Raw genomic sequence first — 25738 nt, forward strand, 5'->3', positions numbered from 1 at the left:
GCAGCCCAGCAGGCACCCCTCGTCTCAGGGCCCTAATCCTGGCTCCAGCCGGCTGGTCAGGGGAGCTGCAAGTTCTCCTGGGCGAGCAGAGCCCACAGTCCTGAGCTGCTCGTCTCTGTGTTTGGTCATCTCCCCCCATCCAAGGGGAGAAATCTAGATGAGGATTAAGAATCAGTGCTTTAAGAATGTGGATCTCGTAGCTGAAACCTTGGAACACGTGTTTTCAGCACAAGGTGTTAAAGTGAACGGAAGGATTTAACGCCTTTTCAAGGAGGGTGTCTTCATGTGGGCAGAACTAGAGAATAAATGGGTCTTGAATAAAGAAAACAAAAATAAATAAATAAAAATCATTACTTATATATTCAGTTACTCTTAGTTACTACCTTAGGGATTATAACATTCACCCTTGACTCATTAGAATCTAATTTAAAACTAGTCCTTTACCCTATCATGATAAATGCAACATTTTAACTCCATTAATCCACTTCCTGTCTTCTGTGCTGTTAATATCAATTATTTAAATTCTACATATGTTTTAAGCATATAAAATGTTTTTATTGTTTCAGTTAGTAATTATGTATATTTACCATTGCTTTTGTTCTTCCTGAATTTCTGTGCTTCCATCTGAGATCAGTTTCTTTTTGAAGAACTCCCTTTAGTGTTTTTTTTTTTAATTTATTTATTGCAAATCTTCTAGTAAAAATGTCTTTTGGTTTTTGTTTTTCTGAAAATGGCTTTATTCTGTCTTAAATTTTGTGGGATTTTTTCTCTGAATACAGAATTCTAGTTTGGCAATTATTTCCATTCAGCACTTTAAGATGCTATTTCATTGTCATCTGTGTTCTATCATCTTGGTTAGAAAGTCCTTGTGGAGTACTTTCTGTGCTATCCATACTTGGGACACCCTCACCCTGGTCATTCCATTGTGGAGTGTGGTATTCTACAATGAGCTATCACTCGTGTGTGTGTGTGTGTGTGTGTGTGTGTATTTTAGCCATTCTGATAGAAATGTATTAATAGCTCATTATGGTTTTAATTTACATTTCCCTAATGATGAACAATTTTCATGTGTTTTTTTGGTCATATGTATATCCTCTTTGATGAAATATATGTTCATAATTTTTTCCCATTTTTTAAATTGGATTACTTGTTTTTCCACTATTGGGTTTTGAGAGTTCTTCATATATTCTCAATAGTAGTCCTTTTCCAGGTACATGGTCTACAAATATTTTCTCCCAGTCCATAGCTTGCCTTTTTGTCCTCTTAACAGGGCCTTTCTTAGAACAGAAGTTTTTAATTTTGATGAAGTCCAGCATATCAGTTTCTCCTTTTATGTATAGTGTTTTGATAACAAAGCTAAGAACTCTACCTATCCTGAGGTCTCAAAGATTTTCTACTTCGATTTCTTCTAAAAGTTTTACATTTTTTCATTTATGTTTATGATCCATTTTGAACTAATTTTTGTTCAAGGTCTGAGGTTTAGGTTGGACCTAATTTTTGCTCCTGGATTCCAATTTCTCTATCATCATTTGTTGAAAGACTATCCTTCCTCCATTGAATTGCTTTTGCATCTTTGTAAATAATCACTTGGACATATTTGTGTGGACATATTTCTGGGTTCTTTATTCTTTTCCATTGATCTGTTTGTCTAACACTCCACGAATATCATACTATCTGGATTACTATAGCTGTATAGTAATAGGTAGATTGATCCTTTCCAGTTTATTCTTCTTTATCAAGATTGTTTTAACTATTCAAGAGCCTGTGACTTTCTATGTAAATTTTAAAATAAGTTGTTTGTTTGTTTTGTTTTGGTTGGTTGGTTGGTTTTTATTAAGACTTTATTTTTTACAGCAGTTTTAGATTTATAGCAAAACCGAGGGGAAGGTACAGAGATTCCCCTTATGCCCTCCCCCATCACGTGCACAGCCTCCACCATTGACCAACATCCCCACCAGAGTGAGACATTTGTTACAACTGATGATGTGTAGTGAAGCATCATAACCACCCAACAGCCATAGTTTGTGTCACGGTTCACTCCTGGTGTTGTACATTCAATGGATTTGGACAAATGTGTAATGACATGTATCCATCATTATGGTATCGTACAGAGTATTTTCACTGCCCTAAAAATCCTCTGTGCTCTGGCTGTTCATGCCTCCCTCCCTCCCTCCCCCCAACCCCTGGCGACCACTGATTCTTTTACTGTCTCATTAGTTTTGCCTTTTCCAGGATGTCATCTAGTTGGAATTGTACAGTATGTAGCCTTTTCACAGTGGCTTCTTTCACTTAGTAATGTGCACTGAGTTGCTCCCATGTCTTTTCATGGCTTGATAGTTCATTTTCTAGCCCTGAATAATATTCGATTGTCTTGACGTACCACAGTTTTAAAATAAGCTTTTTGATGTCAACAGAAAAATCTTGCTGGGGCTTTGGTAGGAACTACAATTAAAGCTGTGCATCATCTGGGAAATAACTGACATCTTCACTAGAATGAGTCTTCCAGTCCGTGAATACATACGTCTCACCATCTATTTAGGTCTTTAATTTCTTTCATCGCTTTGTAATTTTCAGCACACAAGTTCTGTATACATTTCAGTAAGTGTATACCTAAGTATTTTATTTTCTTTAGAGCAATTGTATTTTTAACTTTGGTTTCCACATGTGCCTTGTTAGTTTATAGAAATGTGATTGATTTTTGTGCCTTGTTCTTCTATCCTGAGTTCTTGCTGAACTCATTTGTTAATCTAGGAATTTTTATGTAGATTCCTTGGGATTTTCTGCATCTGCAGATAGTGGCAATTTTATTCCTTCCTCTCCAGTCTGTATTTTTTTCTTGTCTATTACAATGGCAAGAGTTTCCAATACTTTGTTGAATAAGAGTGGTGAGATCAGTGCCCTGTTCCTAACCTTAGGAGGAAAGCATTTAGTTTTTCACCATTAAGTATCATGTGAGCTGTATGGTTTTTGTAGATGCTCTTTATCAAGTTGAGAAAATTCCCTTTTATTCCTAGTTTGCTGAGAGTTTATGTCATGATGTGTGTTGGATTTTGTCAAATCCTTTTCTTGCATCAGTTGACATGATTATATCATTATATATTGCTTAATAAGTCATTTTTAAAATTTCAAAGTTGGTGAGAATGATTTTCATGAAACGCCCTAAAACTATTAATGCATACACAGGGTGTTTTCAGTAATACCAAAATAATGCAAAATAAATGAAAAGTTAATTATATAATTTTCCTGATCCTAAGTTCTTTATACATTGCATTGCTCTTTTACTTGTGACTATAGCTACTGATTAACTGCTGAAATTACCTTTCTTTTAGTATTTCAGTTTTATGCTTCCCAAATATTACCAGACTAAGTATACATTCTAAGTTAACTTAGGCTGGGTCTCAAATTAGGATGTCTAAAGTGAGGCAAATTGAGTGAAATTACTGAAAACAAACAGAAAAACATAACTCAGGTTACAAAAACCGTTAAGAATTTTTTTTTCTTGCAGATATAAATACGGTACTTAAAAGCTGGTGCATGTTCAAGGTTAGGGAGTAGAGAATAATAACTCCAATGCACTTTTAGCAAAAAAGACAAGACATGTTCATCTGAAGCTTAGTTGAACTTTTTAAATGAATTCACTGCTTTAGGGCAGTTGTCTACTGCAGCTTTGAAAATCACAACAAGATTTACTCAAAGAAAGGATTATGGAACTCCCATTTCCCTAAGGCACCAGCCTTAAGTGCATTTGTGTTCTGTTTCCTGAGCTTCAGTGCTGCTTCCTTCCACTACGTTCAGCTACAGCCTGAAGCCCTAGCTGGCTCACTGGGGAACAGGAGAATGCCTGGAGTCAGGCCGATTGTTATCTGAAAGTACAGCTGGCCAACCACCATCTGCCCAAGCAGTGGTTGTTCAGAGATGGGTAGAGATCCTATCCAGAAGACCTCCATAAAACGTCAGCCCCCTGTAATGTCAGCTGCAGAAATGTCCGTTCTCAAGATAATTGTTTAGAAATGTATCTGACCCCACTGAAGCCTTCAAGATGTTTTCTCTTACGTGATAGAGCTATTTCTTACTATCAGATTTATTCTGGCTTGAGCCTCACTCTGAAGATTCAAAATTGGAGGGAGATGATTTAGGATTCAGTTACTGATTTTTAATTAAGGAGACGCTGACCCAGATCTCACTGCTTCCTGTGGGTTTATATTTGCAATATTTCTTCAGCCAAGCATTTGCTTTCTCTGTAGACACAGCTCTTTTGGAGGAAGTGTTTCTTCTTTGGTTAGAGGGTTAGCGTGACATCGGTTCTCTGGCACAGGGACTGGCTTACAGAGTGCTTCTGATACAACTTGACTGATGAGGAAGGTGCTGATGGACAGGAGTTGGCTGGATGGTAGAAAAATGTGTAGTAACAGGGAGATGATGGATTTGTGATGCTAAGAAGCACGTCAACGTGAAGGTCACAGGCTGGCTCCAAAAAAGGAATTTTAAAATAGCAACATAGTCAACACATATAAGAGACAATTTCATAGTCGTAGAGTTCTCCCTTTTCCTTCCCTTGTATCCTGCTGTTGTTGAAATATAGAAATAGTAATGTGGCAATAGCACTTTTTGGTAAAGAACCCTTCTTTTGCTAATATTCATCTTTATAGCCCCCCAGACATATGTAAACATTTCCATTTTGCCTTAGGAGGGGCAGAAGCACAGAGCAGTTACCCTATGTTTAAATATTAAAGTGGGAGAATAGGAGCAATTATAACCAGTTCCTGTACCACACGAACCCCAAAAGATGTTCACTCATGCAATGTTGTATTTACTTCAATTATTTGACTATTTATTCATATTATATTTATTCATTTAATATTATTCATATAGAATATGAGTTGTATAATTCACTCATATAATGCTATATTTACTTTAGTTATTTGACTATTTTAGCCAGGATTATCTGATAATTTTAGTTCTCCATTTTTTTTTTTTTTTTTTTGTATGTATATTTTATGAGTTCATCAATGTGCTCTATTATAGTTTGATAATTCAAAAAAGCTATTTTTGTATTTGTCCGCTATTGCCACAATAATGCTGTATAACAAACGATCCAAAATGCAGTGGCTTATACCTGGAATATTATTTTTATCACTTATGGGTCAGCAGGCCAGTTTGCCTGCCTGTTCCAGGATGCAGGTTGACTGTGCTTGGCCTACAGTACAGCCTGGGGTCAGGTCTGCTCTCCACGCAGGTACCCAGGGTGTGAGCTCTTGGTGGATCACAGGAGGACAAAACTCCAAGCCAAAAAACATAAGCACAGGGCTTCCCTGGTGGCGCAGTGGTTGAGAATCTGCCTGCCAATGCAGGGGACATGGGTTCAAGCCCTGGTCTGGGAAGATCCCACATGCCGCGGGGCAGCTGGGCCCGTGAGCCACAACTACTGAGCCTGCGCGACTGGAGCCTGTGCTCCGCAACAAGAGAGGCCGCGACAGTGAGAGGCCCGCGCACCGCGATGAAGAGTGGCCCCCACTTGCCATAACTAGAGAAAGCCCTCGCACAGAAACGAAGACCCAACACAGCCAAAAATAAATAAGTAAATAAATAAATTAATTTAAAAAAAAACATAAGCACATTTAAGGCCTCTTCCTACTCCATGACCATTAATATTCCATTGTCTCAAGCAAGTCATATGGTGAAACCTAACATCAAGTGACAGAAAATATACAGTTAAGTCCCCTACATAGGAATGAGCTCTGTTCCGAGAATGCATTCGTAAGTCCAATTTGTTTGTAAGTCCAACAAAGTTAGCCTAGGTACCCAACTAACACAATCAGCTATATAGTACTGTGCTGTAATAGGTTTATAATACTTTTCACACAAATAATACATAAAAAACAAACACAAAAAATGAAACATCTTTAATCTTACAGTACAGTCCCTTGAAAAGTACAGTAGTACAGTACAACAGCTGGCGTCCAGGGGCTGGCATTGAGTGAACAGGCAAGAAGAGTTACTGACTGGAGGAGGGAGGGGAGGTGGGAGATGGTAGAGCTGAAGTATCACAGCAATAGGAGATGGAGGGCAAGCTGCAATTTCACTCACACCTGACGTTGATGGAATGCATGTTCGCATCTTTGAAAGTTCGCAACTTGAAGGTTCGTATGTAGGGGACTTACTGTACTCTGTCCATTCTAGGGCCCTGCAAAGAGAGATTCTGAAAAGTTAGGAATCATGCAGTCTCCCACTCAGTCTATGCCAGTGCACACCAGCGATCTGCGGATCCTTGCTCTGGGTTTCCGGAAGGGAGGGTGTCTGTGTCTTAGGGCATTAGTAGCAATAGTAGCAATAATAGCTGCAGCAGTAGTCTTGTCTAATAAGTGTGTGTAATGGCACTCTCGGTGCCCAGTACAGTTGTCATTCTGCACTTATTAACTTATTAGCAACAATTAATAAGCAAGTGGTGATAAAATATATAGCTTGAATTTTTAAAAATAGCATTTAGTTTTTGCAGCTGATGCGTTAGTAGAATAAAGCCCAGCGGTCTGGTTTTCCTACATGCAGACCTCCAGCTCTGCACTGCCCCTTGCCTCTGCCAGCCTGGACCACAGCGGTGTCCTTGGGCCTGGCTTCATCTCCTCCAGTCCCTCCCTTATGTGTAAACGTGACCACCAGATGCATCTCTAGGTCAGACTTGACGAGAAAGTGCATTCATTCTGACCCTACCACTCCTCTGATCAAAAACCTTTCTAGTGGATCCCTATTATCTGGAGAATAAAGGCTAAAGGTCAAATTCTATACATGTAAATTCTTGTCCACTTAACCTTTGGTTACGAGGTCTTTCAACTTGCACTTGCCAATACCAGGCAAGTCTACATGGTCTTGTCCTATTTATCCTTTAAGATGCAGATCAACTGTCACCTCTGCCTTGAACATTCTAGATCCTCTTAGCCTGAAGTAATAATCTCCCCTTCTTGCAAAACTCACAAGACTTTTACTGCCTCTTTTGTGGCACCCATCATTTTCTAAATTGTATCATTATTGTTGATTTATGACTTATCACTGCTCTTGGACTACCATTCATCTTCTCCCATCTCAGTACTAAATATAAAAATAGATAACTAGTAAGAACCTACTGTATAGCACAGAGAACTCTACTCAATACTTGCTAATGACCTATATTGGAACAGAATCTAAAAAAGAGTGGATATGTGGATATGTATAACTGATTCACTTTGCTGTACAGCAGAAACTAACACAACATTGTAAATCAACTATACTCCAATAAAAATTAATTTAAAAAATACTAAATATATTTCCTTGGCAATATTTAATAGATAAACAATTTTCTCAATTCATTAATACCCTGAGTAATTGTTCTTCCCTGCTAGGCATGTCAATAAGCTTAAGTGGTTGCCTTAGGTAACAATCAGTCCACACTGGAGTGAAAACTGTGCAAACCCCACTTCCTTCTTCATTTTGCAGGCCTGTTTCATAGGAGCAGAGTGATTAGCATTGCTTTGGTTTCATAATAATTTTGTTCTAGATGCCATCTATGGATATATCAGGGACTGGGCCTTTGGAAGCATTTCAACTCCAGGGAACATCGGACTGTGCAAATACTCTGTAGTTTTACTTGACTTAGAAGCTATGACAGGGTAGCCTGACCTCCTAAATAAGGCACCTATCCTGGAAAATGCTCCGCGCATTTGATATCCTTTGCATCCGAGGTCGGCAGCCATTGTTTGCCTTTCCTGCCAAGAGCAAAGTCCTGAATCATAGCGCCTCCTAATGTTGAAAGCAACCCTTTCACTTTTAACAGATCAAATAAATGGAATGAGACTGTCAGTGAATTTGACTGCGGAACTTGTAATGATTCACATTTGTGTAGAATGCAAGCTTTATGAAAACTCTTTTGAATACCTATTTCATCTCTATTCCTACCAGGGCTGTTCTGAGCTTAATCCATCCTCATGTGTTTCTTCCGAAATTGTCAGTAAAGTTTTTCTTCCTTTCCAAGGCATCACCTTAGGCTGTGGAGTGGAAGAAACTAAATCCCGTGCTCTGAGGAGTTTGTGCCATATTTTTTTTCGTAGTTGAGTATTGAGAGTATTCTTTATCTCTCTTTTGTATTTTTATTCTGAATTTCAGAGTTTTCATTTCAAAGTAGATATTTTTCTCCAATAAAGTTCCTCTTCTTCAGCTTCCCCTAATTTTTGGAAAAGAAAAATTTCAAATATAGAGTACAGTTCAATATAAAATGGATTGTGGTGTTATATGCCTCTCAGCCTTTTTCTACCAGATTATTTAAATAAAAGATTTGTTGAGAACCAGTTTTCTTGAGATGTTGGGTAAAGTCTTCTTAAATTCAGTTTTCAGTCTGATAGTGTTCATAAAAGCAGAACATAAAGGTAAAACGGGTTCACAGTTTCCATCAGTTTTGTTATGCAAAATACTTTATTTTGTATAAAATTGGATTTTTCAAGGATAGAAAAAGCTCCAATAAGTCACATCAAGAGTTCTAAGAATGCATATAGAACCCCATCTGTTTGCCCACTTTTCTAGGCAACTAGATGTGAGCTGGTAGGGACTGATGGATTGCTGGTTGAAGAGGAAATAATAGCGAAGAAACTAAGGTGAGGGGCAGCCATGGTTGCATAAGCTCAGTGGAGCCCAGTGAGCAGTCTGATAATGTTCTTCAAAGTGTGTTGGGCTTCCCTGGTGGTGCAGTGGTTGAGAATCTGCCTGCCAATGCAGGGGACACGGGTTCGAGCCCTGGTCTGGGAAGATCCCACATGCCGCAGAGCGACTAGGCCCGTGAGCCACAGTTACTGAGCCTGCGCGTCTGGAGCCTGTGCTGCGTAACAAGAGAGGCCGCGACAGTGAGAGGCCCGCGCACCGCGATGAAGAGTGGCCCCCGCTCACCGCAACTAGAGAAAGCCCTCGCACAGAAACGAAGACCCAACACAGCCAAAAATAAATAAATAAATAAATTTTTAAAAATCCACCTTCCTGATGAGGTAGATTAAGCAATGTTTATAAAAAAAAAGAAGTGTGACAGAAAAAAGAAACGATATGATTTTTAAAAACCCTCCTCATAAAATTTCAGTTCCATTCTCTTTGCTCTGCATAGTGATGTGTCTTTTTTTTTTTTTTTTTAACACAGGGCCTCAGCAAGGATGTGGTGGTCATCTGACAGGTTCAGATCATACCTTTGCCTCTCCTGATTCTGATTCGAATGGCAGATACGACAAGAATTTAAACTGCATATGGTTCATGACTGCCCCTGTAAACAAGCTAATTAGACTCACCTTCAACACATTCGCTCTGGAGGCAGCAACTAGTTTGCAAAGATGCATTTATGATTACGTCAAGGTAAGGCTATTATGTTTCTTAACAGAGTCTTCTAATACAGACCTTTTCGTGGTGTATTCCAGTTTATACCACACAGGAAGTCCTGAAAATTGTGAGTGCTGCTAATTTTTAAAATGACCTTTTCTTCAATGATATAACGTATCATATTGCAGATGCTCTATCTTCACATCAAAATAATCTTTAATACAAATGACTCAAAATTTTTGTGCAGCTTCTAACATTAGCTTTAAGATTTACTGTTCCTCCAAGCCTTGTCAAGAGATGATCTATGGGAAGATGGGTTGTGTGGAAAGAGATACTCAAAGGCTTTTTGGCAAAAAGTCTAAAATAAATGACAGTGTCTATATGCAAATCATCACTCCTTACTTTATTTTCAAAGTTTGTATATTTACTTATATTACTTTTAGATGTGAAAGATATCTTAGTTCTGAAGTCCCATTAGAAGTAAATCAAGAAAATTTTCAATTTTTAAATGACTCTTTAATATTAAATCATTGTATCTATCAGGCTATATGCATTCAGATTAAAAGTGCTAAGTGACATCAATCAATGTAGACTACTACACTCTTGGGGGAAAACATCAAGTAAAGCAGTATTTCCGCTCACAAGGAGCTTAAATTTGATTGCAGAATTAAGGGATGACACATGCAAATCAACACTAGGTAGTTCAGGAGAGTCAATATTCAAGTGCATTGGACATAAGCTTGAAGCCATGTGCAAGTTTAAAAGGGAGGATAATTCATGATGATCTGCTGTGAACAAGAAAGACTTCATAGAATGAGGGGACACTTATTCAAGTTGGGAGGGAGGGCATCCTAAGCAAGGCGAACATACAAAAAAGGCATTGAAGTTGAAAGAGTGAAGAGGCTGGCTTTATCAGAGCAGAATATTGTTAAAGCAGAACAAGAAATAAGACTGCCTAAGTGGAGAAGTATCCAGATTGCAAAGGATCTTGAAAGTCAAGCTAATGGCATTTAGATTTTAGGCAGTTGGAAATAAGGAGTGATTGCAGGTTTTCCAATGAGTGGTAAGTTGAGAGCAGTATGTAAGAAAGATGACTCTGAAATCAGCATTCTGGGTGGATGGTCAGGGGAGACTCTGGAGTTAAGACCCCAGAAAGAAGTTACCGTTAGGTAAGAAGGGTACAGAGACGGTGCAGATGACAACCTTGGTGTGAGAGAAACTTTTAAGTTCAAAAATTATCTTAAATTTTACAGAAATTGGTTTTAAAAGAAAGAGAAGGAAAAGTCATAGACAAAATACACATTTGAGCACTTCATTACATATAGACTGTCTTACATTTTCACTGTGAAAAGAACCAAGCTGGGAAGACCAAAAGAATGTCAGTACTGGGACTTCCCTGGTGGGCGGTCCAGTGGTGAGGATTCCACCCTTCCACTGCAGGGGGCACGGGTTCCATCCCTGGTCGGGGCCTGAGAATGTTAGTACTCTTAGGAGGAGGCCATGGGTTTGTAAGTATTGGTTCAGTCTGGGTGACAGCAGAGCAGACAAGTGAAATTTCCCGGGGGCAGAGAATGGGAGGAGCTCCAGCAAGAAGACAGCAGCACAGACAGGAGGCAGCAAAAGAGCATTTCTTATGTCAGGAGAGAGATGCTCTCTTTGCGAGAGGCTGCATGGTGCTAGAAAGCCTGGCTCCCACTCAACTCCAGGAAAGGTACAGCGTGAGGCAGGCAGGAGGAGAAACAGACGCGTCATGGGAGAAGTGGACAAACCAGGAATAATGCAGTTTTCACGGAAGGCAAGGGAGAAAAGTCTTTACCAAGGATGGACGGTCAGTGCTAATTAAATTGTAAATGAGAAGCCAAGAAAGGTGAAGATAAAGAAGAAACTCATTAGATAGGATGACAACCATTTAAATAAAGTATTGGCACAGAAGCCAGGTCAGGGGGAGTTCACGGAAGACTACAGATAACAAGAAATGTCAGTTCGGGTTGCATTCTTCTTGTCTGAAATGAGACCAAAGGGGCCAGAGCAGCAGTGAGCTGAGGTTCAAGACTATTTGAGCACTCCCCTGATTTTACAAGAGAGCAACAGGCTTTTGAGGCAGATCATATGGACTCAGACCCAGCTTTGCCACCTGACAAGCTTCCCTGTCTCCCTGATTCCTCATCACTTCATCTACTGGACAAACAAACAAGAAGTCACATGACCGCACCTGTCTCGCAAGGCTGTTTTGAGCATAACGAGTATTCAGCACTATGCCTGACATGTAATTTGTCAATAAATTTCTTTCCTTTTTCCCCCCTTTGGGTAATTCCAGATGGGTATGAGGGCTATAGAATCTCCTTTTTAAAAAATATGATGAATACTTAAGTTAGATATACATTATTATAAATATAAATTCATGTGGGATGTTCAGAATAGGGTCCTCCCAGGAGGAGGGCTGATTGGATTTATTTTCAAGATCCATTTCTATGTGTGATTTGATAATAGAATCAAAAGAGCTATTGGGAGTTCCCTGGCAGTCCAGTGGTTCAGACTCTACGCTCTCACTGCTGAGGGCCCGGGTTTGATCCCTGATGGGGGAACTAACTAAAATCCCACAAGCCACATCAGGTGGCCAAAACCCATTAAAAAAATAAATAAAAGAACCATTAATTTTCTAAATGTCTTCAAGCTATTTAGGATAGACATAGCAATATTGAAAACAAGGAGTTATCCTCTAGCTTCAATATAAAATGTCCTTTTTTTAAAAAGAAAGTGTGTTCAGATCTACTTTTGTTTTCCTTTTTGGGAAAGCAGTTTCCCTCAGTTGGCAACTTCTCCAGCTTATACTAAACTGGCAGATCACCGAGCAGTTCTTGGAATATGAGGCCAGGAGGTACCTTTATTAAAGAGATTCTCTGTGATAAATGGGACAGTTGACTCATTTGTGACTGTTTCTTAGAGATTATAATCAAATCACTTTTTAGAAAAGTTAATTTAATTCTGTAGGTAGATATACAGGTGAAAACATGCCAAGTCCATTATTCATTTGTAATTGTATCATTATTGTTTTTGAAAGGGTTGACTTGGAAAGCTGTTAAGATAACTGCAGTAGGGAAATTCCCTGGTGGTCCAGTGGTTAGGGCTCAGTGCTGTCACTGCTGAGGGGCCTGGGTTCAATCCTTGGTCAGGGAACTAAGATCCCACAAGCTGTGCAGTGTGGCCAAAAAAAAAAAAAAAAAAGCGAAAAACAAAAACAAAAAAACAACAACAAAAAGATAAACGCAGTAAATAGGGAATTGTGTATTTCACTGAGCATCTGCTGTTGAAATTGACATCACATCCATTCCATGAAGAGTCACGTGACATGATTATATGCCAGGCATTATGAGGTAAGTTTCCTCACGGAGCTGTAAGTGGATGAGACTGACAACATGACAAAGCCAATAAACGTGAACGACACAGAAAAGTAGAGCAAAAGAGGGTATGAGTGATGTTACTCTGGGGTTCAGAACGGCTTACTGGATGGGATGGCTGAGCTGGATTTCAGAGGAACAGCACAAAAGCATGCTTCCCGTGGGGTGGGAGACTGGCCACCAAAGAGAAGGGGGTAAGGAGGGGCGTGAGCTGCCTGGTGTATTCCCAGCAGTTTAGTCACTCCTCCGTGGAGCACAGTGAATGAAACAGCATTGGGGGCTCCGGACCAGGACCGTAACCGACGCTGCTCTGCCAGCAAACGTGGGAACTGGCGGAAAGGAGGCGGCTCCTTCCTAACACTGCCCAGCTTCTTCTCAATGCATTCAGTGCCCCTTGGAATAGCCAGTATTTTCTAATGATTCTTTGACCATCTGAAGTGAAAGGTCATCTATGCCATAGCCTAGCCATATACATAATTTCAATTTATAAGTATGCTAAATACAATGAAAAGGAGAAATAAAAGGAAAGCCTAGAGAATAGTGTGTATTTCAATATGTAAATGCTCTGATACAGCTATGCTAAGTCACTAGATAAAGTAGTCAGATTCTTCTAATATGCGGACTTGCGGCAATGCAGAGGCATACGTTTAAAGTGATGTGGGGAAGCTCTGTTTGCAACTTAAATGCCAGTAGCAGCGCCCATCCACAACATGAATTTCCAGAATGGTGGAAGACTCAAGTCAAATGGTTCTAAACAGAACAAACTACAGACTTCCCTCAACTTATGCAATAATTGCCTTCTTGGAAATTTGGCACATATTAAAACTGTGCAAAATATTTTTGTGTTTATATACAGAGTGGGCTTAAGTCCTGGGATAAAGAACTTTAAACAGTTTTATTACACACGTGTCTGGTGGGACATTCATAGGTATGTGGGACCTAGAATAAATCTTCACTTTGCAGACGCGTCCTGAATTTTGATGGGATTCCGCAGTGTGGCTTCTAAATGCTGGGTGCCAGCTATAGCCTCAAACTATTGTGACGAGCCCAGAACACCACACTTGTGCAAAACACTCCCTAGGGGATGGTACTGTTCCCATGGAAAACCTCTATCTTAACCCACTGGGCTTGGCTGTTCAGTCTGTGATCAGCCGTGGGAGGAGGGGCTGTCCATCTCTGGGGGGTGGGGTCAGCAGTTATGGAGGCGTCAGATCCCTATCCTTATGAGGTAGTACCTACTGTTCATTCATTCCATAAATGTTCATTTGAGCACCTACTATATGCCAGACACTGGAAAAGAGCACTGAGATTACATAATGATCATATTAATAATATTAATGATTTTATACGATAATACTACTTTTTATTGTTATATAAAAATTCCTGCAGTTAGAGGTGATTCTCGTCATTGCGCCTTAGTGGATCTTCCTGAGATCACTGGCACCAATAAAACATTTTCCCCAAAAGTTTCTGTAAAGGATCAGAGTTCAACCCCAAACCTAAAAAATCACTCTCTACTCTCGTTCTCATCCCCAATTATACCCAGGCCTGTTGTCCAGCAGACCCTGTCAGAAGTCCCACAGTGCAATCAGAGAATTCATGAAGACACTCTGAGATGCAATGTAGAGATGCTTCAAATAAGACTATCAAAATTCTCCCGTTATCACATTCCCAGGGAAATGTTAAACGATAAAGTCCTAAGGAAACTAATGTCTAAAATTATGGAGTTAAATTTTTTTTAATTAATTAATTAATTAATCAATTTATTTATTTATTTGGCTGTGTTGGGTCTTCATTTCTGTGCGAGGGCTTTCTCTAGTTGCGGCGAGCGGGGGCCACTCTTCATCGCGGTGCGCGGGCCTCTCACTATCGCGGCCTCTCTTGTTGCGGAGCACAGGCTCCAGACGCGCAGGCTCAGTAGCTGTGGCTCACGGGCCCAGTTGCTCCGCGGCATGTGGGATCTTCCCGGACCAGGGCTCGAACCCGTGTCCCCTGCATTGGCAGGCAGATTCTCAACCACTGCGCCACCAGGGAAGCCCTGGAGTTAAATTTAAAAAGAATTAAAGCCCAATATCAAAGCCTACTGCCTTCATGCATTAAAAGTTCATAGAAGTTAAAATCCCAAAATGTCCTTCCCTGCTTTCTTTAGCTGCTCCAATCGATGGCTGAGCACAGGGCAGGACCTGGCAGAAGGTGTAGTCAGAGGCTCTCTTCCACTAGATTATTTGTGCAATTCCTTCCGGGCCTTAACTAGATTCTAATATGTGCCACTGTTAAAGAGGTTTAAAAGCCGAGCAAACACAAAATTCCTCTCAGCACTTATCTGCATCCACAAGACTTAAGACTTAGGACGTAATTCCAGCCCCAGGCCCAAAGCCGTCATGGCAGCGATGTGTGCTCGCGGAAGGCACCACGCAGCTGCTGGAGATGGTGCCGTCCTGGCGCCGTTTCCCTCCTAGCGCGCGTAGGATTCCGCGTCAGCAGCGTTGCTCAGGGCTCCTCCTGCCACTCTCTATAGAGCCACCCTGCGCAAGTTCATGGTGGAGGCGTCAGGGATGGGAGAGCAGGGGGAGAAAATCCTGGCCTCGGTTACACAGGACGCCAGAAGCCTCCATCAGCTGTCCTAGTTCAGCTCCATTAGGAGAAATTTTACGGTAGCAGTGAGTGAACTAATGCAAACGCCAGCTCGAGGCCGGGCACGTAGGAAATTTCCTTCCATCGTACGGACCAGTCATCTATTTAAAACCCAAATCAGATCTTACAACTCACGTAGGAGAAGATACAAAGTCCTTCGCCTGAAGTGTGGGAAACGTCAGTCCTGTCCCAGTGAACTTTCCCCATCCCACCTCTATTCTCTCACCCTGATCTCCAGGTTGGTCACAGGGTGGGCAGGTGTTGACACGCCAGGCCGTTTTTATTTCCGTGGCCTTCCATACCTTGCCCATCAGGGTGGGATGCCCTTCCTCTCTTCTAGGTCTGGAAGGTCTCTACTTACTTTCAAATACCAGTTCAAATGTCCGTGTGAGGTTTGTCCTGGCTCGATCATCTGGGTTACCCTGATACATTGAATTCTTCTCCGGTAGCACTTACGTTTCTCTATTTTATGTGTAATTTATACACACATATATTTAATTTATGAATCTCTCCCTCTCATTATTTGTGAGTCAAATTAGTGTCTGGAAAGTGCTTTATGCATCCCTGTATACACAGAGCCTTGCTTGGAGGCCTGGCACACAGTACACAGAATAAAAATGCTTGCTGATATAACGTGATTATAGAGGCAGCAATGGTTATAATAAAATTTTAACTTGTTTACCAGAAAAGGTACATTACCTAAAACTTGGCAAATCTGCTCTTCTATAAAACGAGGGGATTAGATCCTTCAACTCTCTGGTTTCTTTTGGCTTTAAAATTTTACTAAAATCGTTTAAGCAGAAGAAACAGTGCCATCTAGTGGTAAATTTATTTTTGTGTTTATTTTGACTTGACTGTTTTTAACCATTTCTATTTTATGTGTTCCCAGCATTTTAAAATAATGTCAGCGGCAATGGCTATGTTGAGGTTTATAACACAACATGGTTCTGTTATAAATTCAATATTTGGATGGACACACAGATATTTGTTTTAGCAATGCAATAGAGATTACTCAGGTGGAGAACACGTTTTTTTTTGTTTGTTTTGAAAATTTGATGTTAGAGTTTTTTTTAAAAGGTCAAGTCTTTTATTTATTTATTTGTTTATTTATTTATTTATTTTTGGCTGAGTTGGGTCTTCGTTGCTGTGTGTGGGCTTTCTCTTGCTGCAGTGAGCAGGGGCTACTCTTAGTTGCGGTGCACAGGCTTCTCATTGCGGTGGCTTCTCTTGTTGCGGAGCACAGGCTCTAGGTGCGTGGGCTCAGTAGTTGTGGCGCACGGGCTTAGTTGCTCCGTGGCATGTGGGATCTTTCCGGACCAGGGCTCGAACCTGTGTCCCCTGCATTGGCAGGCGGATCCTTAACCAATGCACCACTAGGGAAATCCCAACACTTTGTTTTCTAGTAATGTGTTTGAGAGAAATCCAAGCACTCGCTACTTCAATGGACATTTGCTGAAGTCTCTTGTGCCTGGGAATTGCTCTGGGTGCTGGCGACACACAGTGAATAATCAAAGTCCCCTGCCCGTGGGGCTTACATGCTTGATGGGTGAGGGGCCAGAAGAAGTAAATAAGCAATAAGCAATAAATAAGGTACGTTTTAATTATCGTAGGAAAAAAGAACAGGAAGATGTTGGGGAAGTGCCCATTAGATGGGGTTGGGCTCTCTGGGGAGGAGATGTCTGAGCTGAGCGGAGACCGCATGGCGAGGCGTGGGCCGTCCAAGGGCTGAGCAGAGAGCTCCTGGCAGGAGGGGCAGCTCGGAGGGACTTGTCAGGGCACGGCGGAGTTACAGGAACCTGGGGAGGGGGCGATGGCCCAGAGCGGCCCAGGCCAGACCAGAGAGAGGCTTGTAGACCACGGTGAAGAGGGTGGCTTTTTACTTCAGATGCAGCGGGGGGGATCCATGGGGATATTGTAGGCCAAGCAGGAGCATATTCTACTCTAAGCTTGCAGACGTTCAGGCAGCTCGGTGGAGAACGGTCTGTGGAACCAGGGCTGTCAGGAGATGTTACAGCGATGCAGGTGAAGGACCATGGTGGGGGCAGTGGAGGTGGAGCCCTTGGGCTAGATGTTGAAGGTGGAGCAAAGTAGATGCGGGGTCGGGAAGAGACAGGGAGGAATCAGGGTGGCTGAGGTGTTAGGCTTGAGCCCTTTACTGACGTAAAGACGACTTGGGGTGAGCAGGCTTGGGAGGGTGGGTAGCGGGAGAGAGGAATCAAGGCACTTTTTCATTCCTTAGATATTTACTGAGTACCTTCTGTGTGCCACTCTTCTGAAAACTGGGGACCTAGCAGTGAATAGAACAGACAGCAGCCTGTGCTTTCATGGAACTTGCATTCTCTTCAGAGGGGAAGACAATAAATTAAATTATATATGAATATATACATACATATGATGTAGAAGGTAATACATGCTCTGGAGAAAAAGTGAAGCCGGAAAGGAGGAAGGGAATATTGGGAGAGCTTGCATGCTAAATAGGGGTGTTCAGGGAAGGCTTTAGTGAGATAGTGGTATTTGAGTAAAGGCCTAAAGCAACAGAGGGGAATGAAACCACGCGGATAAATAGGAGGGCATTCCAGGCAAAGGGAATTGCAGACGCAACAGCCGGGATGCAGGAGAGCCTGGATCGCTCAGGGAGCAGAGCAAAGAAAGTGGCAATGAGAGGTCAGATGGGAAAGGCCGGGAATGGGGGTGGGAGCAGATCCTATCTGGCCTCGAAGGCCACTGTAGCGGCTTTGAGTGGATGAGAAGGAGTTAGGAGGGTTCTCGGCAGAGCAGCGACCTGGGCTGACTTACATCTAAACTGTATCTTCTGGCTGATGTGCTGAAGACAGATTCTAGGGGGTCAAGGGCAGGATTGGGGGACCTGTGGGGAGGCTGCGACGAGAGCCAGGCGAGAGATCGTGATGGTTTGGAGCAGCGCGGCAGGGAGGGCGGCGGTGGAGGTAGCGATGGGTTTGCTGGCTGTAACGACACATCAGTTTTTAAATCGAATTTTACTTTCCCAATGAGAAAAAAAAACTTTAGGCAATATACCAGGTTTTTACTAAAAATCATTGTAGTATAATTGATTCAATAGCAATTCTGTTCCTAAATTAAAACAAGCTTTAAGAACATTAGTGTAGGGACTTCCCTGGTGGCGCAGTGGTTAAGACTCCGCGCTCCCAATGCAGGGGGCCTGGGTTCAATCCCTGGTCAGGGAACTAGAGCCCACATGCATGACTCAACTAAGAGTTCACATGCCGCAACTAAGGAGCACACGTGCCGCAACTAAAGAAGCCAGCAAGCAGCAACTAAGGAGCCCTCGAGCTGCAGTTAAGACCCGGTGCAACCAAATAAATAAATAAAAATAAATATTAAAAAAAAAAAGAACATTAGTGTAAGATTCTTAACCATGACCTGTCGTAACTTCATGTCCATTTTAGTGTAAAATATGCAGCTTCTTTGTGAATAATGGATAACTAATGAGCTGTTTTTCTTTTCAGCTATATGATGGGGATAGTGAAAATGCCAACTTGGCTGGAACATTTTGTGGTTCCACCGTACCTGCTCCATTTATTTCTTCTGGAAACTTCCTTACAGTTCAATTTGTCAGTGACCTAACTTTAGAAAGGGAAGGATTTAATGCTACGTATACCATCGTGGGCAGTGAGTAAACTGAGACATTTTTACATAGTATGAAACACACGTGTATTTATGCACTAAAAATAATGCCATGCTTATATCTGTACTCAGTGTTAATTACTAAGCTCAATGTTAATTACTATGCTCAATGTTAATGACTGTCTAAATTCAATGTCAGTTACTAAACACCACGTTAATTACTCTGTGTTTAATCCATGGTACAATTCTATATTCAATTCTTAGAATATAGACTGTAAATCCTTCATAGAATGATGTAAATGTAGCTCCTTTGGGCTGGAAGAGTAAGGAAAACAGAATTTTAAATATGTGTGATGAGTTACAAGTAAAATGTCTTATAAGTTGTTTCTTTCTTCCCATCTCAGTGCCTTGTGGCGGAACATATAATGCAACTTGGACCCCACAAAGTATTTCGTCACCCAATTCATCAGACCCAGCTGTCCCGTTTTCCATCTGTACTTGGGTCATTGAAGCTCCTCTACATCAGCAGGTCATGATTACTGTGTGGGCACTTGAGCTGCGCTCACAAGACTATGACCAGAACTATTTAGAGTTTCAGGACCCACCAGAGGTAACAATTACAGGACGAATGACAGTCACACGTATGACCTTTTCACCAGTGTTTGCAAAACACTTGAAGTAATGAGGGCATGACTAAATAAGTTCTCGAAGTTACTTCCAGCCTAATGTGGTTTTCAGCCATTTACAAAACCCTCTATTTATAGGCATTAAGAAACCTGAACTTGGTCTGTAGGTCATGTGCCTAAGAAACATCTGGGTGTCATGGTAAAAGTGCCTGCCCCTGGGCCCACCCTCAGAGACCAATTCCCCTACTTACGCCCATTGACCTGAATTTCTGATGAACATCTCTGGTGTCCTGACAGCAGTGCTCCATGGAGAAGCACTTCTGTAGTCAGTGGGATCTGTGTGTGGAATGCATTGAAGGGAACAGTTAAGAAGGCATTTGGTACCAGTCTGGTGGGACTATATTCATGGTTGAAAACATAGAGCAAAGCTCTTTTGGTTTAAAAAGAAAATGATGAGTGTGAATTGCCCATGGGGTTAGATGTTGGGGAGAATGTTGACCACAAAAGTGTAACGCTGACAGAACGCCTGAAGATGCGGGCGCCATCATCACGTGAGTAGGTAGTTGCAGGATGAGAGCGATCAGGTTACTCCGGGAACATGTGTAGGGTGAGGACCCCTGAACTGAGGGTGATGCCTAGCGGGGGCTCCCGGGGACACCCGAGCTGCCTCTCTCCGGATTGAGGGGCAGCTCACACGCTCCAGGTTTGCTAAGGGCGCTGAGGGAGGGCCAGGAGCAGTGCTGGTTGGTCTTACAGAGTTCAGAACAATGGAGAAGCCCCAGGAGAACCGTGGTGAGCTCCTCCGACAGCCTGGGTGCACCCTGAGCAGCGGCACAGGCCTTGGATAGGAAGCGGGGTGAGGGGGAAGGTCTTATCTTCAGTAGGCCGGCGTCTGCCCCGTGGTTTCAGCAGAAACTTGGCCTCCCAACCTCCCACCCGCCCCTCGAAGACTGCGAGACACCTGTAGATTCCAGGGCCAAGGTGAAGTCTTATTGCAGAGTGCATTAAACTCTGTAACTGGTCTCCACGGCTGAATATTTAAGCCATATTTTTGTATGCAATTTAATTTCTGCTGTGGCCTATTCTCCTTTGATACTAAATCTACTGGCATTTGGCTTCCGTTTCATTTCAGAGTAATGGAAATCCAGGAATTCGGTTCTTCGGCAGAAATGCTTCAGCTGTACCCACATTTTATTCTTCCATGAGCACCGCAATCGTCACTTTTAAATCGGAAGTTTTTAACATAAACTCTAGAGTGGGTTTTACCTATCAGATTGCAGGTGAGCTCTGGGATTTCATCTTTTATTCAGAAAAACTGCCATTATTACAATTACAGCTAGAATTGACCCCCTTGAGTAAATTAAGGTTTGTTGACATAAACCACACCCACATGAGGTAAGACTCTTTACTAGAAGCCAGGCCCAATTTAGCAAATTACTAAAGTTGACTTCTGAAGAGGTAAAGCGAATAAAATATTAATTAAAATGTCGAGAATGGCAGCATATTCTTCAAAGTTCATGTCGTTAATCAAAAAATATACCAGTTATTGTATTAATTATTCACTTAACCATGTAGAAGAATCACTATATCTTAGAAAATTACTTTGGAAAAACCCAGGAGCCTTGAAAGAATTACTGGATTCTGTCACTGAGAAGTTTATTTCCAGAGAACACTTTACGTAATGTTCATTTCAAGCTTGATTAAAACCAAAGCTGCCTTTGATTAAAACAAACAAATGAAAACGCTCTGGGTATTTTTACCAAAAATGGTCAAGAACGGTGAGTTGCCAGCTCTATCAGAACAAATAATTCATCAAAGGATTTGAAGAAAAATCTTCACGCCAAACTGTCTTGGAGGTAGAGGCTTTATGCCCAAAGAGTCTAAAGTCAGCCACCTCCACCTCCACGTCATCAGAAGAGCACAGAGGATGCTAGAATGTTTGTCCTCCCAGGAGAGGGTGCACATTCGCTCATTTACTATCTCACACGGGGGTGTTTTGTGTGAAGACACTGCACTGCATTTGCTCAGTGTGCCGTTCACTTTAAGTCTTGGGATCTCAGTAATCTCAAAGGTAAATGAAGGGGCTAGGTTAGCTTTTCTTCTGAAGTTTGTTCCCATTTAATAATCTCTTTGAATGATTCCTGTCAAGTTGAAGGAGCACTGAATACCGCGCGGCATACGTGAATTACGACTATTGTCTTTCCTCTAAATAAGATTGCAACCGAGAGTATAAGAAGGCATTCGGCACCCTGAGGAGCCCCGGCTGGCCGGGGGGCTATCGCGGTGGCATGGACTGCACATCCGTGCTCACAGCTCCTCGGGACCACACCATCTCCCTCTTCTTTCACTCATTTGGCATCGGGGACTCAAGTGACTGCACCCGTGATTTCTTGGAGGTAACATACTTTTGAATATGATGTAAATGAATTATTTAAAAGATGATGGATCCCTTAAGATTCTTCTCCTTTTTCTCTGCTACTGCTAATCATATTCCTTCCTCATTTCATTCAATGATTCATTATCCTTTCATCGCCTAAATACTTGGGCAATTGCCAACCATCTCCTAGGTCCGGACACCGGAAATCCAGGAGGGAACAAGACATGTTCAGGGGCCCCCAGAGGCTCACAGTCTGTGGGAAAGACAGACAGGAAGTTGTCCACTCCTGTCGACTATCAGAGCCAGCACGGGTAGGGGCACCTAAGCAGTCTGGGAACAGAGAAGTTTTCTTAAAGGAGCTAATGTGTGAGTTGAGACCGGAAGTGAGGGAGGTCCAAGGGCAAAGTGCTAATTTTGGAGCCAGATGAGAACTCTGGCTTGACGTGTGCCTGGTGTAGAGGTAAACATGGAACTACGTGAGACTAGAGAGTTGGGCTGATTCCCCTGACGGCCACAGTGAGTCTGGAGCATCTTCGCTATTCTCTAAGGAGAGTCTTTCCTTGACCGCGTGTTGGGCAGAGGAAGGTGGAGTGCTCTCTGTTCCTTCCTCCTCATCTGGATGAAGAAGCACCTTTGCTGTTTGCCTGTCCCCCGCCCCACCGAGAGAGAACCCTCCTGTGTCTGGAACTCAGTGCCTATATTTTGCCATGAAAACCCTCCAGCTCCCTCCAGCGTCCTTTGCAGACTCCGTTGGAAATGTGTTCATTCGTAGGAAATAAACTGAAGTGCCATGTAAGGCTTGTATGTACAAAGATGCTGACTCCCTCTGAACTGAATTCACATCGAAACCTTAACCCGAGACACCCGAAGTCGGCTTTGTTTCATGTACGTGAGAATCTCCCGTAAGGTTTCCAAACAGCTTGTTTTCTCCTTTACGCCTGTTACGGAGTTTTGTTATCCTGGAAAGCTCCCCCTATAAAATTCATCGAAGTCCTTTGTTAATGACCATTCGCAACCTCTAGTGCAGTAAGTACTCAGAGGAAGCTCATGCCTTTTCATGGGGAACATCACTGCGGTAGGAGAGTGGGGGGGACGTGGATGCAGCAGAGGGGAAACGAGGGAGAGACAGCAGTGTGTGTGTCAATCAGGTCATTAGACGCAGACCTACGTACCTCACCCCCCCGTGGAGTCCGAACAGTTCCGTGCAGCATAAAGCAGACACGAGGGGAGGAGTGGGATACGGAGGAAGGGAGAATCATCCTGACAGTCCGGAGTCACAGCGCAGCTACTCGGGGTTCGCTTCAAGCCTGAGTTGACCCTTATCGACTGGAGTTAACTTGGCCACTTGCCCCTGGGTGCTGGGGAGCAAGGGCTGACTCTCCAGCCCCGGGGAGTGACAACTGCCCCCCTCCACCCTGCTGCCCTTCCTTGTCTCATGGAAACGGGGCTGAAACCTCCTGTGCAATAAGCAGAGACAGGAAAGGGCGACTCAGGCCTGTAAAGCGCTGCTGTGTCTGGTTTTCGGCGGGAAGATTCTGGCACGGCTTATTGCAGCCTCAGCATTCCATTCACGTAAACGGTGATGGGAACGGAAATTTCTCACTGAGGACTCTGACCGTATTCCACCACGCGAACGCCAAGCTCTAGACCCCACTTGGAATTTGCATTTGCCTTCACTTCCCCTTTCAGGGTCGCCTAAGGTCCCAGAGATGCCCTCTGCTCTCCTTGCCCCACCCCTCCTGTGCGGAGAGGAATGAAAAGGACAGGTCATTAGCACATCAGCGGGAATTAACATCTCGCGTCCCCCCCGCAGAGCATCAGCTTTCTAAAGAGGACCAGAGGAAAAAGACCCAAAGCCAAGACTGCAGTGGGGCAGGTGGCCATCCTTGAATATGGCAGCCCTCTCTGTCTGCCGACAGCTAAGTGCCTGCTGCATCCATGGCGAGGCTACTTTGCCTAAACCCCTAGCAGAATAGCCCGAAGAGCACCAGGAAGGCATTTTTCTCTCCCACTGGCTGCTCCATAGGCCTCAAAGGAAACTCTCCGGGGACTTCCCTGGCGGTCCAGTGGTTAGGACTCCGCACTTTCACTGCCAGGGCCTGGGTTTGATCCCTGGTGGGGGAACTAAGATCCCACAAGCTGCGGGGCACGGCCGAAAAAAAAAAAGGGCTCTCTCCAGATCAACACAACCCAACAAGACTACCCACCACACCTCTGAAGACACTGGGTGACCTTAGACAACTGGCGATTAACCGCATGTTAAAACTATGGGATTAAAAAGGGACTGGAGGGGCTTCCAAGATTTTAAATACGTGTATCAACAAAGAGTCAGCCTCCATCCACGCGGAGCTGGTTCCAGCCCCACACTGCCTGGATCACGTGTCTGCGATGCCGCACAAGAGCCCTCCTCCGAGTGGGGCTGTTTGGGAACGTGCAGCAGGAGCCGGGCTTGAGGACGAACCGTGGTTGAATTCACAGTGCGCTTACCTGCATTCACACGCCAACACGTTTCCTGTTTTCACGCGTGTCTACTCCATGCAGCGAATTAAAAAAAACTGTTCAGCTTCACAAAGTGTTTTTTTTTAAAATAAATCTAAGAGTCAGAAATTTTAAAGACTGTTTGAATTATGTCCTTTTCCCATGTAGAAATTCCTTTCGTTTTGAACTTTGTCATACTTTGTACGTTGCTTTTTCATGGCCCCTTTATAGCTGAGCAATTTTCAAGGGGAGATAAAAACATAAATGCAGTATGATGAATAAAGTATAATGGAGTTGACTGGAAACAAAGCAGATAATATTTTTCTCCCCCGACCCATCTTTTTAAAATTCACTTTAACTACATTCTTCAAAATGTCTCCCCAAGAAGGAAGATACAACTAGTTTGTTATACACCAGTCAACTAGCTGGTTATAGAAACATGCTGTCGTGTTTTAATTACTGGAGATTAACAGATATTTCTGAATCCAGCTGTAAATGGTTTTTGATCTACAAATTGGTTTCTCTCCTTTGCAAGTGAAGGTGACGTCTGTGTGTATTAACCCTCCATTAAGTACCTAAAAAGACAAAGTTTTCCCCCAAAAAGTTGTCATTGCAATTGTCTCACGTCTTAACGTATAGTGGTGATAAATCAGAGAAGAAGGTACAATAGGTCTAAGTGTAATCATTAATGACTCGTTTTTAAAGGTAAGAAATGGAAGCGAGAGCACTTCGCCATTGCTGGGCACGTTCTGTGGGACTCTGTTGCCGAATCCCATTTTCTCCCGAAGTCGTGAACTATACCTACGATTTAAGAGTGATAGTGCAACTTCCGGTCGTGGATATGAAATTATCTGGACCTCATCACCCTCTGGTAAGACCCTGGCACTTTGTAAGGGAAAGTAATGCAGCTGAGAAAAACATACAGCGTCTAATAGAAGAAGACAGTCAAAGTGACCTTTTCCCCAATCTGTGTACTTGATTATTTTCCATTAAAAATAGAGATTTTTTTTAACACTGAAAGTATAGAGATTTAAAAAATGCTACTTTTATTCATTATTTCTATATATTAAAGAATATATATTTACATATAAAGCACAAATAAGGTACAAAGATTTTTTAATTCCTTTATAAATTCTGATTTTGTCATTATTTTTAACTTTTGGTTTGATCATCAAGGTAGTTCTCTGAGGATTTTTTTAAAAAGTTTGCCAGAAAGCCAAGTGATGAACACATACTTGCGTATGTCTAAACAGCTGTGTTCCTTGGAGACCGCGTTTCATTTCTTGGCAGTCCTGGAGGTT

General features: G+C 42.5%; 1 protein-coding gene across 2 annotated transcripts in view; it reads left to right on the top strand.

Moving 5' to 3' along the window:
• Positions 1-25738, top strand: part of CUBN (cubilin) — a 274317-nt gene that overhangs the window by 243363 nt on the left and 5216 nt on the right. Inside the window, exons 61-66 of one of the 2 annotated variants that reach the window (XM_036842057.1) lie at positions 9149-9357; positions 18839-19001; positions 19361-19566; positions 20715-20862; positions 21797-21978; positions 25143-25308. In XM_036842057.1, coding sequence (XP_036697952.1) covers positions 9149-9357; positions 18839-19001; positions 19361-19566; positions 20715-20862; positions 21797-21978; positions 25143-25308 — 1074 coding nt within the window. Of the gene's footprint in view, positions 1-9148; positions 9358-18838; positions 19002-19360; positions 19567-20714; positions 20863-21796; positions 21979-25142; positions 25309-25738 lie in introns of those variants that run through there. The other variant, XM_036842058.1, reaches the window with a different exon arrangement.

Source organism: Balaenoptera musculus, chromosome 2 (assembly GCF_009873245.2).
Source record: "Balaenoptera musculus isolate JJ_BM4_2016_0621 chromosome 2, mBalMus1.pri.v3, whole genome shotgun sequence".
In the NCBI taxonomy this organism is placed as follows: domain Eukaryota; kingdom Metazoa; phylum Chordata; class Mammalia; order Artiodactyla; family Balaenopteridae; genus Balaenoptera; species Balaenoptera musculus.